Source organism: Nannobrachium achirus, assembly GCF_963921795.1.
Source record: "Nannobrachium achirus genome assembly, chromosome: 2".
NCBI lineage: Eukaryota > Metazoa > Chordata > Actinopteri > Myctophiformes > Myctophidae > Nannobrachium > Nannobrachium achirus.
In genome coordinates this window covers 33,660,769-33,674,472 of record NC_137811.1, presented here as the reverse complement: position 1 = coordinate 33,674,472, position 13,704 = coordinate 33,660,769, and the positions used below count along the sequence as shown (strand labels likewise).

General features: G+C 40.5%; 1 protein-coding gene across 2 annotated transcripts; it reads left to right on the top strand.

Annotated features, from left to right (window-relative positions):
- The first annotated feature begins 738 nt into the window (after positions 1 to 738).
- Positions 739 to 13,048, top strand: rragca (Ras-related GTP binding Ca). Of its 2 annotated transcripts, none has more exons than XM_080746642.1 (7): positions 739 to 1,073; positions 3,016 to 3,219; positions 4,448 to 4,647; positions 6,802 to 6,916; positions 7,688 to 7,830; positions 9,287 to 9,435; positions 10,554 to 13,048. In XM_080746642.1, the coding sequence occupies exons 1-7, from the start codon at positions 885 to 887 to the stop codon at positions 10,706 to 10,708; spliced, it is 1,155 nt and encodes a 384-aa protein (XP_080602768.1). In that variant the 5' UTR covers positions 739 to 884; the 3' UTR covers positions 10,709 to 13,048. The 2 variants fall into 2 exon arrangements, with proteins under 2 accessions (XP_080602768.1, XP_080602769.1); XM_080746643.1 differs by having other exon boundaries at positions 958 to 1,096.
- The last annotated feature ends 656 nt before the right edge of the window (positions 13,049 to 13,704 follow it).

The following is a 13,704-nucleotide window of genomic DNA, read 5'->3' as shown; positions in this document are numbered from 1 at the left end:
GAAGGGCTAAGCTTTTATTTTGAAAGCTAAATCAATCCATTTCCAGTGGAACTGTATCTTATTTTGAAACACGTTCTAGCTGTCTGTCAACGTAGATATTTCGCTCTAGTCACAAATGTATAGTTGGGAAAACTTACTGGAACAAGCTCATTAATTTTGTTATCATCACTGTGTTTTTTTTATTCAGGTGACCCCCCCCTCTCTCCTTCGATCAAAACAAGCAATTCAATTCAATTCAAATTAGCTTTATTGGCATGAGAAAACATACGTTTACATTGTCAAAGCAAAAGTGTCAAAATATAATAAAAAAAACTGTTGAAAATGGGGAACATAATTATATACAGCTGAAGGGGGAACAGCATTGTGTAAACAGAGCTATGTTAATGTTCCTCTGAGCTAGCAGCATTTCATTTCTCAGCCGCAGATTTAAAATGCGTTTTAAAGGTAGCAGCTCTGTTTATACTGTATGTGCAGTACTAGTAGGTCTAAAATGTCACTCAATAGTTTGTAGTTCGCAACGTGAGCTTGTAACAAGCAAAACAAGTCCGAGTACTAGTCAGGTGACAGCGAAAACCCCAAGCAGAGTGACAGCCAAACCGTCCAATCATCGTCCGCAGTCGAATCTGCATGTCCAATCAATGCTAGAGGGTGGGACCACTTTTTTTTTTTCTTTCACCACGGGGAAAGGAAACCCAGAGGAAACGTGTGACCACCACTACGCTCTCTGTTTCTGCGACTAGCATAGATAGACATTGGCCGATAAACTGGATTCTTTGTTGAATTCCTGGTGCCAAACTGTGTTTTGGCATAAAAGCACAGAATTGTGAAACGTGGGGGGGACAGAGATAGGGGGAGGAAGGAAGCGACCCGTCGTTTAGGTCAAAATGTCGATTCAGTACGAGGTGGTGGAACCGCTGGCTGACAGCTACGGGGTAGCGGACTCGTTCCCCAAAGATTTCGGCTACGGGGAAGAAGAGGCCGACATAGAAGACAACCCTCTGTCGCCCTCTGACAGCAAGCCCAGGATCCTTCTGATGGGTCTGCGAAGGAGTGGCAAGTCATCAATACAGAAGGTGGGGAAGGAGTGAATATAGCTGTACGTTTGTATCTGGTCGTCTGGTCCATGCAAGTGATTTTAGCTAGCTGGCTACTACAGTGATGAAATAAGTACTCAGAAGTACAAGTATCAATACTGACTGCAATGTTGAAATACTCTGTTTCTGTTACCGGTCCAGTATTCAAAATGCACTTGAGTAAAAGTACAAAAGTGTTGGCATCAAAATGTACTTATAGCACCAAAGGTAGAAAGTACTTAGTATGCAGAATGTCTCATTTCCTATAAAATCTTTTGAAAATAGCAGATCTACAACCTCACAATGCGTCGCTTCGCATTATATTTTCAATTAAAGTACACATACCTCACACTTGTGCTAAGTAAATGTACTTAGTTACTTTACACCACTGTTAGCTAGCTGGCTGGCTAGCTGCTACTACATTTGTAATGGTATCTATCTAAAGTCAGTCATTAGAACAGAAAACGTGGATAATGTATGTTGTTAACTTGGCCTCATGGCCTGAAGCTCCAAACAACACATATACTGTACGCTCATGGTTGGGTAGTTATCTTGCAACTTTAGCTCATATGTTTTGATAATCATGAATGATTAACTAGGTGACAGATGCTCCAGTGCATCTTAGTGATTTCCTAGGTGGGCATATGGCACCTGGCTGGCTGTGTGTGGAGAATAACTTGCCTGCTATTTTATTTTAAAGCAACTCTCAAAGTATTGCTCTCTTGACTTGTGACAAGCAGCCACACCTTCTCATTCTGCAAGTCATAATATTTTGGATACACGCCATGGTCACTATAAACGATAACAGAATATTTGGACGCTATTTACAGACGCATGTCATTATTTTTGATTACCTTACTATTCATAAAGTCTGCTCAAGTCAAAACTGGTATTTTTAGCCCCAGGTTGGCCACTTTTAGACTGGCACTATAGTTGAATAATTGATCATGAGTTATTATGGGAGATATTTTATTATTCATGTTAAGACTGCACAGAGGACTGTTTTTCACCTTGAGATACAAGAAGGAAATGGTAAGGTGGTATTGGTACATGGCTGAGTGACAACATACAACAAAGGCCTGTCCTGCAAATATTGTCTAGTTAGTAGAACAAGCAGTACAGGCTGGTAGATGCTCGCAGCTCGCACTGACAACACATGTGAGAATCCATTTGGTCCTTTAGTCCAATTCCCCTGTAAGCTCCAAGAACGGACTGTGAAACATGTGATTTGGCTTTTTGCTGTTTCAGTCGATGCTGATCCCAGTGGGCCAAATGACAACTATAAATGGAAGTGCCTGACTTGCTGCTTCAAACAGCACTCTAGCTATCACTCAGGTTTTGTTTGTAATCTATTGCATTTTGGTCAGTACATACTACATATACAATATGCAATCATGCTGCACACCACACCGCTTGAAAGTACATAGTTATAGAATTGATATACTGTACTGTAGAGCAGGGTTCTTCAACGTTTTCAGGCTTAGTTTTCCTTAGTTGAGAGAGAGATGAAGCAGGGACCCCCCACAACCTTTTTCATTGTCTCCATATAGTTTCATTGTTTGATAGCACAATCATCAGTGTATTTTGGATTCATGTCAATTTGTGTTTTCAGATATTTAACCACTTGAACCATCAATACTTAATAAACTTGACCTTTCACTCTGTACTTAGTCTGCTCTTTTTCCTCCTACAAAAAACCTCTTGGCCGAAAATAGCCGATCTACAAGCTCGCAACGTCTCTTGTGAGCTTGTAGATCTGCTTTTTTTTGCCAGAGTTCTCAGAATATGGACACTAGGGTTCAAGTGGTTAATGTAAAAAAGGAGAAAAAAAACTGTCACAGTCAAACTGTACAGTTTGGTGATACAGTTGCTGTTTCTATGCCACATTTTGACCAAGAAAATCATTTAAATTATTTCTAAGAATCTCTTATTCTTATTGTAGGTGGTGTTCCACAAAATGTCTCCCAATGAGACCTTGTTCCTGGAGAGCACGAACAAGATCTACAAGGACGACATCTCCAGCAGCTCCTTTGTCAACTTCCAAATCTGGGACTTCCCTGGCCAGGTGGACTTCTTTGATCCCACGTTCGACTATGAGATGATCTTCAGAGGGACGGGGGCCTTGATATTTGTCATTGATGCTCAGGTGAGGGAAGAACCCATTTGATATAAGTTTCTCAAACTTTTACATTTCAAGGTCTCCCCTTAACTCTGACAGTGTACATTTGTACACTGTCAGAGTTACAGACTTGTATGCGTCAATTTAGACCCCCATAAAGAAACCCACAGAGCCCTTGGAATCCACTTTGAGAAACACTGATGGAAACTCGCTCACACAAGCTACCGCACTACTTGTCCCTCACACCTAGATATCTGTTCAAATGGTTATTTTAAGATTTTGTTTATCTAATTTGTATTTCTTTGTGTCATTTCATGTTTGCCAATTTCCATGTCATAATGTAACCATATTATATATCTGACTTGTCACCAGTGTCAACACACTAAATGGTGAAAGTGGCTAAATTGACACATACATGTTATGAAAGGACCACTATATAGTGGTCCTCTCATAACCATGGCCTCAACTAACCCAATAGTGTTGAAGAGCTAAAGTTAACTGGGCTGACCTTATACCACACGAGTATTAGGTGTTACAGATATTATACAGAGACCACATGCATTACCTCAAATGTAAACAAGCAGCCTTGGCCATGATATAATTAAGAGCTGATGTGATTGGAAGCCTTATTAGTAATCAGAGATCGACCGTGTCAATTTATTGCAGTCATTGATCACAGGCTGTTTTTCTTTTTTCTTTTTTTTGCCTTGACGCCTTGACATTGTGGGTGATAGTGGACTAATGGATTTCCTCATAACTGGTTTGACATAACTACGGATGTGAATGTTAAGCCTGTTGCAGTTGTTGTGCACAGGCCTCATGCGAAATAGTCTGGATTGTTCTGCTCACTTTGGCATGGTTTGTGGTGTGGTGGAGTAATTCTGTCTAGAATGTTGTCTGTTTTCAAATAAGTGTTAAGGTTAAGTTGTTCTCCAACCTCCAGTTCTCCGCACCAGATCACAGATTGTGGATGGCCGCAGAAGTTTGTAACAGTTTGATTGCTATACATAATAATAATGTTATTTACAGGTCCGATTTACCAATTATAGAGAGTTTAAGTGGTACCAGATATGCAGCTCTGCAAATACAAGATGAATTCACCTCAGTGCATGACGGAGCACGATAAATTAAATCTCAACAATACGATTATCTTGAGTGTTTTTTAACCCTAACGATAATAGCGATTATCGTCCCATTCCTAGTCGGTAGAGGTTATCCTTGTTTAACTGAAACTGTATGCCATCTCCTCTCCCAGGATGACTACGTGGAGGCATTGGGCAGACTCCACCTCACTGTGTCGCGGGCCTACAGGGTGAACCCAGACATCAACTTTGAGGTATTCATTCACAAGGTGGACGGCCTCTCGGACGACCACAAGATAGAGACGCAGAGAGACATCCACCAGAGAGCCAACGACGACCTGGCAGACGCTTCCTTAGAGAAGCTACACCTCAGGTACGTAGGAATGCACCTGTCACAGTTATTATTACATAATTGCCTAATCACGATTATTCGAGATGATCGCAATTGTTTTGCGGAAATGGCAGATCTACAAGCTCACAACTTGTCGCAGTGTAGATCGACTATTTCCACTATATTTCTAATGTAAAGTTTTTTTATTTTATTTTATGAAGTATGACTTTTGTCAATGTTATTTGTCATATTCTGCCCTGTGGAATTATTGTTTACAAAGCCAAACAAAAATGCAATTTTTATATATGTTCCAACTTCCAATATGTTCCAATGTTCAATTAAATAGCAGTTATTTTGCGAGACAATGTGCCTGATAACGTGTTTGACATCATGGTTGAAGATCATTTTGCAGAAGAAATGCACAAGAGTCATAGGGTATTTGTTTCTCACAGAAACTAATGTTTATAAAAAAATATTTTTTTAAATACACTAGTAACAACATACTGCAGCAATATAATTTAACATACTGTAATAGTGGTATATAACCAATGCCTTAATAAGCTTGGTGGTACGGAGGGTCATTTCCTCTAATTGAAATATGTGCTTTAGAGAGGGATGTGAGTGGAGTGCAAAAATAGATTTTGCAATACAAAAAAACAAGATTGTGGTCTTGATTTCCTTCTCACACGTTTAGGCATAACACACACACACACACACACACACACACACACACACACACACACACACACACACACACACACACACACACACACACACACACACACACACACGTGTGCATACACTTTGTTAAAGACTTATTTGACCATCCAAAAGCCCAACAGGTAGTAACTTATCTCTCTCTCACCTCTCATCAGAACAATGCGGGTTCAGGTTCACAGTCGTCACTATTTCCCATTCATGGAAAAACTGTCATGTGTATGTATGGTATTTGGCCAAACCTGTGGATAAGCGGTATGGAATGCATTGATGCTGACATGGTCCTTTAATAACTAGTACTGTCATTGTGTGTGAGACATGTTGCATTGCTCTGTTGGGTGACGGGTCTACCACATGGTTAGAATACTCTGAAGGAATTGCTGTGAGATTCCTCATTGGGTTCCTAATGAAGATTCCCCATGCCATTGCTCCAGAGACCAGGCTTGTTGTGAAAGTGTTAAGGACTTTGTTGTTCAGGCATTCATTCATTTTGCCACAGCCACCTATTGTCTATTGTACAGTAGGCAAAATATTGTTTCCCCTAAAAAAACATTTAGAGGCCGCTGTCCCCCTTGGTCACAGTAATGTTTTCTATTAAAAATCCCATAGGTTCGTCTAAGATTTGCGTCACATAAGAACTGCGTTTCAAAAATAAACAAATCAACCCGCGATAGACTGAATGTTATTCGGTTTTGCCAGCCATAGAACAAGTCAAATACATTGGGGTAGACTACCTAAACTGTACACAGTTGTTGTTCTCTGCTGGTGGTTTACTGTAGCAGATTAGAGAGCTGTGCTGGCACATCCCCCAGCGATATGTTTTATGCAAGGTGTGGATCGCTGTTTTTTTTTCTGGCCCGACAGCCAGATCAATCCCAGATTTATAGTGGTGCTTGGAGAGACTTGTTCCTCTGATGTATTGCTCTTCCTCTGATGTAGGCTTCCTTTGCTGCAAAGTTGTGTCCCTGCCATCTGTGCTATGGAAGTCCATTTCGCCCAAGTTGCTGCTGTGCTGTCTCCCCTTGTGTTTCATCTCTTTCATACAATGTCTGTCCAAACAACAGAAGCAATATAGCCATACCATGTATGCTGTTTTGCTTCACGTTTTTGGACAAAAACAACAACCCAAAACAAAACCTGACACTCCCCATAACATAACGTCCCTGTCAGAGATTGTGAAAATAGGCTAGCAGATCTACAAGCTCACATTCACAAGTGTATGAGCTTGTAGATTATTCTGCTATTCGTCATAGGGCAAAGTACATATGGCTTACGTGGCTAAAGCCTTGAGCTGAAATGCTGACTGGAGAACCTCTGGGCGACAACGAAGTTGCTGCCAGTCATGTGATGTCCGTTTTTGATCAGTTTCTTTTTATCAAAACAAATATTTGAGGAACTGCAAAGGGTCTTATGACTGGATTTCCACTATCAGATGACTCAATGTCTGTTTACTTCCTTCTGCTCTCTGCTCCCATTCAGCTTCTACCTAACAAGTATCTATGACCACTCCATTTTTGAGGCCTTCAGCAAAGTGGTCCAGAAACTCATCCCTCAGCTTCCCACACTGGAGAACCTCCTAAACATCTTCATCTCTGTGAGTAGGCTCTTAAGTAAAATTCACTGTCTTAATTTTTATAATGCTATTAAGTTTAATAACCATTAACTTTCTTTTACTTCTGTTGTGACATGCTTCATCATTCATCATTAGCGTTGAACAGCTTTCCTTCAGTTTATTTTATAGGCATCACAGCTATGTCCTGATTATCCTCAGTGTTAAATGAACACAGTTTTTACTGTGATCATAGTTGTATAACAATCATTTAACAATACATGAGCTTTTGTGAATAAAATATGGTGTTTTGGATGAATCTGTGCAGAATTTCTAATATACACGCACAGACAAAACAGTTCATTTTTAAAACATCCACTCTTGCTAGGACCCACAACAACATAGGAAAGGTTTATCTCTGGGCATTCGATTTTAAATGGTATCAAGCCGATCCTGCCAAAACGGTACTTACAAATCATTCCGTTGGCTTTGTTTTCTGCTGTACCGTAGAGTTGGGTGAACAGATAGACATAGCAACCATACTAGTCACTGATGTCTAACGCTAAGCTGAATTTGAAATACTTCCTTGTCCACATTTTCTGGTATCTACCTGTCAGGTACCGTAACCCCAAGCAAGTTAAAACTAATCTGAAAATGATTTGCAGATGCTTATCAGGCTTATTGTGTCCAAAATAAATGTAGATTATATCATACATACTCTTTTAAAACTAAATCCCTCTTTCCTTGTCTCACCTCACCTCTTTCTGTATCATCTCTTGTCTTCTCTGGTCTCCTCATTTAATCTCTCCATCGTAGAATTCGGGGATAGAGAAGGCCTTTCTGTTTGATGTAGTCAGTAAGATATACATTGCAACAGACAGCTCTCCTGTAGACATGCAGTCCTATGAACTCTGCTGCGACATGATCGACGTGGTCATCGACGTGTCCTGCATCTATGGGTGAGTCTGTTCCCCTGGACATCTACATTCTTATCATTTCATTACATTAACATTTTCATAATGGGGACCAGTAATATGAGTCAAGCAGCCAGTGATGGATGTGTCTCATGAGAAAACTCATTTTATTGAAACACCTAAAGTATTAATATATCACGATTCAGATGTCTTTGAATATGTGACCTACACATTTTCACACTCTACGATGAGTTATTTTTAATTGCAGATTCCGTTCGTCTGGACGTGTACACTCTTTTACGGTCTATGGGTTTGCCACTCATGCTCTGACATCACTGTGATGTCAGGGGAACCACTCCAATAGAATGGATTTGCCGCTCTGACATCATGCTCTGGCCTCACTGTGATGTCACACTAACAGAATCCCTTTTATACCCATATGGAGTTCCCTGATGTCATCAATATTAAGCCCATATCTAACAGGACTTCATATGGGAATGCCCATCTATGGAGGCCACATACCACACTAACAGAATCCATATATGGCCAAGACAGCCCATATTTGTGTGGCTGGCTCTACAGACAGGAATCTCCATGTATGGGCATAAAAGGGTATGATGTCAGATGTCATAGACATCATAGGACCTTCACATAACAAATAACTGATTAAGCATGTTTGGGCTCTCACAGCATATCTCCATATACAGTACATGGATCTCCATAATTATATGGGTACCAGGGGTCTACATAAATGGGTAACTGGTGCAATATACATCAGTGGCCAGATGGGCGAGGTTGCATGTCGCCCTGAGGCGTCTTACTAGTACTTACTATACGAATTTTGCATTTGCCAGGTTGCTGCCACCGCTGTCTATGAAACCAATGCAATTATTTTGCTTATGTATACCCTGTTGCTCTCTCGGTTCAGCTGAACACACACACACACACACACACACACACACACACACACACACACACTCTCTACAGCAGGTGGAAGGTCAGGACAGGTCTGACAGACAGACTAAGTGGAGGTTGGAGATGCATTGCAAATTTCAACTTGTTAATCAGTTCAGACTCAAGCCATCATAGCCATGTCGATGCACAGTAAAACAAAATGGTGATTCTACCCTGATGGAGATTTGAGTTGATTTCTCAAGATAGTGAGTTTAGTGTCCTTTTGGAATAAAATATGAATCTAGCAACATGAGGTACTGTATATTCGGTCATATGACTTGGCTGTGCATCCTACCTTTACATTCTAAAGAGCTTTATCGATCTAGCATCTGGGTGTAATGGTAGTTTACTTGTCTGCCTTTATAATAATATTAATAATTGATGTTGATCCCAGAATCAGATTTACTTTTGATTTTTTAAAGCAAATCGATTGCCCTGGAAAACATTACAAAGCTCATGATCTTCAGCGTTGCTGAGCAATGAAGCCTGTTTCAGCCGAACCTTAACAAATGAACATTATGTGGTGTTTGTTGTGTGTTTGTCTCAGTCTGAAGGAGGATGGCAGTGGCAGTGCCTATGACAAGGAGTCCATGGCCATCATCAAGCTCAACAACACCACTGTGCTGTACCTGAAAGAGGTCACCAAGTTCTTGGCCCTTGTTTGCATCCTACGAGAAGAAAGCTTTGAGCGCAAAGGTGAGTTGTATTATTAATATTATTTTCTTCTTCTTCTATTATACATTACCTTTACCTGTAGGGCTATAACAAGGTCAGAGCTTTCCTGTGCAAGTTGAACTGATTGAATCATATACCCAACCATGATATAATTGCATACAATTGTACTTAATGTTTAATTGTGATATTAGGATTAAAAACCACTTGGGAGGCGATGCAAAATACAGTCCTCAACAAACATCAATATTTTCCGTTGTCTCTGTAAAGAGAAGAGCAAGCTGAGAGAGATGCTTCTTGTTGAGTGCAGTTAGTCCTGTGTTCAAGTAGTAGGTCAGGCTGAATACTGCCTATCAAATAAGTACTGTATACACTTTGGTAATGTGTACTGAAGCTCCTCTTATTATCAAACATAATAATGTAAATGGCCATGATCTGAACAACATGATTTACCCATTGTCTCTGAGTCTGGCCATTCACAAAGTTAACCAATTCCACTTTGGTTTACTTTGTACAGTACAGTAAGTTGTCTTGAAACTATGTTTGGGACCATACAGTATGTGTGCCACATCACTTTGAGGTTGGGGGCTCTACAAATGCCATTATTATTATTTTATTTTTTCAATGTGTTCACTCAAATGTCATGACAATGACAGAGGATGTGTATGCTTTTGGCAGGGGTGCACAGCCATTTTGGTCCAGAATTGTTCATCCATGTTTGTTGCATTCAAACTCAATGTAGTGTTTATTCATAACGATTAACTGACAATTTACGATCATACATATTTTATTAATACAATTGTATATTAGGTATTTGTGTAATATCTTGGCTTCAAACGATAGCAATGCAAGTGAGAATTTCATTCAAATGGACCTTGTTTTGACTTCATCGTCATAGTATTTTAATACAGCGGCTGGTGGCAAAGGTTTGAGAACCACTCTACTGAGTCATATTCAAACACATGAAACACTTGTATATTTTTCTATTCTATTGCCTCTTCATGATTAGTATAGTATACATGTGTTTTCATGGCATATTTGGAAACAGAACAAAACCTATCGCAGACGAAGATATTTAGTGGGTCTGAAAACTAACCTATTTGTCTTCCTTGCCTGCATCGGTGACCCCGCCCCTGCCTCAGGCTTGATAGACTACAACTTCCACTGTTTCCGGAAGGCCATACACGAAGTGTTCGAAGTGGGCGTCTCCATGCAGCGCACGGCGGGCCCGCAGCCACCTGGCACGCCCTGCACCAAGGCTGTGGCACTGAACGGCACGCCGCGCAACACTGTCTAGACACACTGAGAATAAAGGGAGAGAGAGAGAGAGACTGAGATTGGTTTGAGGAAAAGATAGATGGGAGACAGGGGCTAGGGAGCCTGCGGTTGAGAGACTAATGGATTGGGGCCCGCCAGCGCACCAATCACATCCCTTGCTCCCAGCACCTTATAAAATCACTGAGAGATGACTAGAGCTGAGAGTAGGAGCAGTACTGGAGCACATGAGGCGGCAGTCCTCTCGAGCTATAGGATGGAAGGGAAACTCAAAACGCTTGTTTTGGGGGCGAATGCAAAGGCACAGAGGCACACCGTTCGCTGCAAAGACAAAGTGAAAGTGCACCCTGACCCAGATACACCACAAGGATGCTGGTAAAAGGTGTTCAGGACCTTTTCCTGGCTTTCCTACTAGCGTCCAGAGGAAGCGTGACGATGGCTATGTCCTTTAACTGCTGGTCCTAATTTGTGAATGATGAAAATTGGGGAAAAAAGAGAACCTTGTAAACCCTGTACTTTGGACAAGCTGCCTGTTTGGGGACTCAGTGTAGTCATGTAACCACCCTCACTCTGTGCAAAGATGGTGGATGAGAAATGCTAGTCCAAGCCCCCACAGTTCAGAGATGGCCTTATGTAGATAAAGCTTGATTGATGCGCAAGCTTTTTCTCACTTCTACTCACCTCACCTGAATGCTGCCCAAAACCCACCTCTAAAGGGAAACACCGCTTCCTAAAATGGAGTGAAGAGGGAATTACATTGGTTCTGCTACTGTGTGCGCGTGTGTGCGTATGTGCCTGTGTGGGTACGTGCGTGCATGTGTGTGTGCGTGCGTGCGTGCGTGCACGTCTGTTAAGGGAAGGAAAGGTTTTCACAATGAGCAACCATTACAGAAGTCTCACTTCATGCATTTATGCTACATTAGTACTGCAGTGATTCTTTCCTCAATGTTATACACTCAAATCAATTAAACAAACTAATGTCAAACCATTCCTTTTACTTTCCGGTGGCAGAAAATAGAGCAAAAGTGTTGGCAATAATTAAGCGGACAGACACAAAAAACTAAACCGACAAAGGATGTTGAAACCTTGTATGATGCTGAAGCATAGCAAATAAATATTAAAAACGGTTTTAGGTAATGAACAAAGAAAAAAGACAACATTTAGAATCTTAAAACGGGACATTTCTAAGTTAAAATGTAAGTGGGTTAAAAAAAAGAAAACTTTTCATCTGATGAGCCTGCCAGCTTAACAATAGTGTCATAGTCATGAGGGAAATGGGTTCACTCCATTTGCTGGACTGAAGACTGACACATCGTCTGCGACGGAAATAGACGATCTATAAGTTAACTGCGTGCCACGACGTGGCACATTGTGTTGGGAGCGTGACACTGTTGTGTGAAGGAGTATAGATGAAGCATTAGAAATTGGGTTCCGCAAGGGCCTACATTCCTTTTTGGCTAAGCGCCATTGAAGAAGGATGATGAGGTCATGATGATGATGACAGGAATGAAACACACATCTTTAGGCACTATCTCTGAGTTGTGCCCAGAAGGGATTCATTTAATTCTTTACTTGCGTTTGGTCTAATCACAGGGATTTACTAGAATTGACCGCGCCAGCGGTGTCCAGTATACCATTCCAAGCATGCACACACCATCCAGCCGTATCGCTCTAAAACACAACTTTGTTCGACGTATTAAAAGACGGCACAGCAAAAGATCTATACTGCTCTACAACAAAACTAAGGGATTAAAGCGTTTGATGCCAAATAGGATTTCCCCTAAAAATAATACAAATATACATGCTTGCATGGTCCCAAACGGAATAAAATTCAACTGCATGCAGCAACAAAAGACATGAATAAAATATATATATTTGTAAACTATGTTACTTTATGTCAACATCTGATTGGCCCCCCAACATCAGTCTAAGACTGTCTCAGAGGTCTATTGTAGATCAGCTATTTTCAATATCATTTGAAAAATTCTGTGATCTCTTGAGTCTACAAATGCACCCGTAATGGCTCTTGAGTTCATTTTACTCTTTGGACTGTACTCTGAAAGCAGGAGTGAACTAGTCACAAAATCCAAAGAGAGACCACATTTAATTACGATTGCCATTACAATAATGCAAACATATTCCCATGCATGTAGTTTCGGTCTGGTTTGATTTGGTTCAGGATACATATCTGAGGACTGGTTTAATCTGAGACTTACTGTCAGTAACATGGAACAATGTAACCCTTGCACATCAAAACCATGTTGGGTGGGTGGTTGTTTGGTTGGTTGATTGATTGGTTGGTTGATTGATTGATGTATTATGACGCTATACTGTGTGAAATAAAGGAACATTTTAATTTTGACTGGTTAATGATTGTAGTGATGGCATGCCAGATCTGTCTCCCTTTCATCAATTGATTGGCTCAAGATTTAAGAGACCACGTTCTGATCATTAATCAGCATATAAGTAGCTACAGTATTTGAGACTTGCCAAACTTTTGTTTTCAAATAACTTACTTCCGAGGTCAAAGGTAATTGAGAGTGCAATGTGCTTGGTTAAAATTGTACATGCATGCCATTCCTTTAATTTGTTTCATATGATTAAGAGTAAAATGACCTGCATGTTAAGTTATGAGAAGGTTTAGGGTTTTAAAATGATCAGTGAACAGCCTTTCACTTATCTGTTGCAAGCCTTAAAATAAACACTAGATGGTGCCATAGGACTATAACAATATTTTCTTCATAATGTGGTGTTCCACATCATTACCTCTCCAACCTCCATACTGTTTTAATACTTGTTAAATTCATGGTAAGCATGTGCTATTTGATGAGCCTTCATAGAGCATTTTACAGCCTGTTAAAGTTGGCCTATAAATGCCAGCAGCTAGCTTTCATAGACTGGAGTATTGTAAGTGATATTTGATGTATTTATAACGTGATTTTTGATGTATTATATCTACAACATAACAATGGTTTACTCGGTAGTGACAAAACAGGGTTTGGCTCGTCTACAATCTGC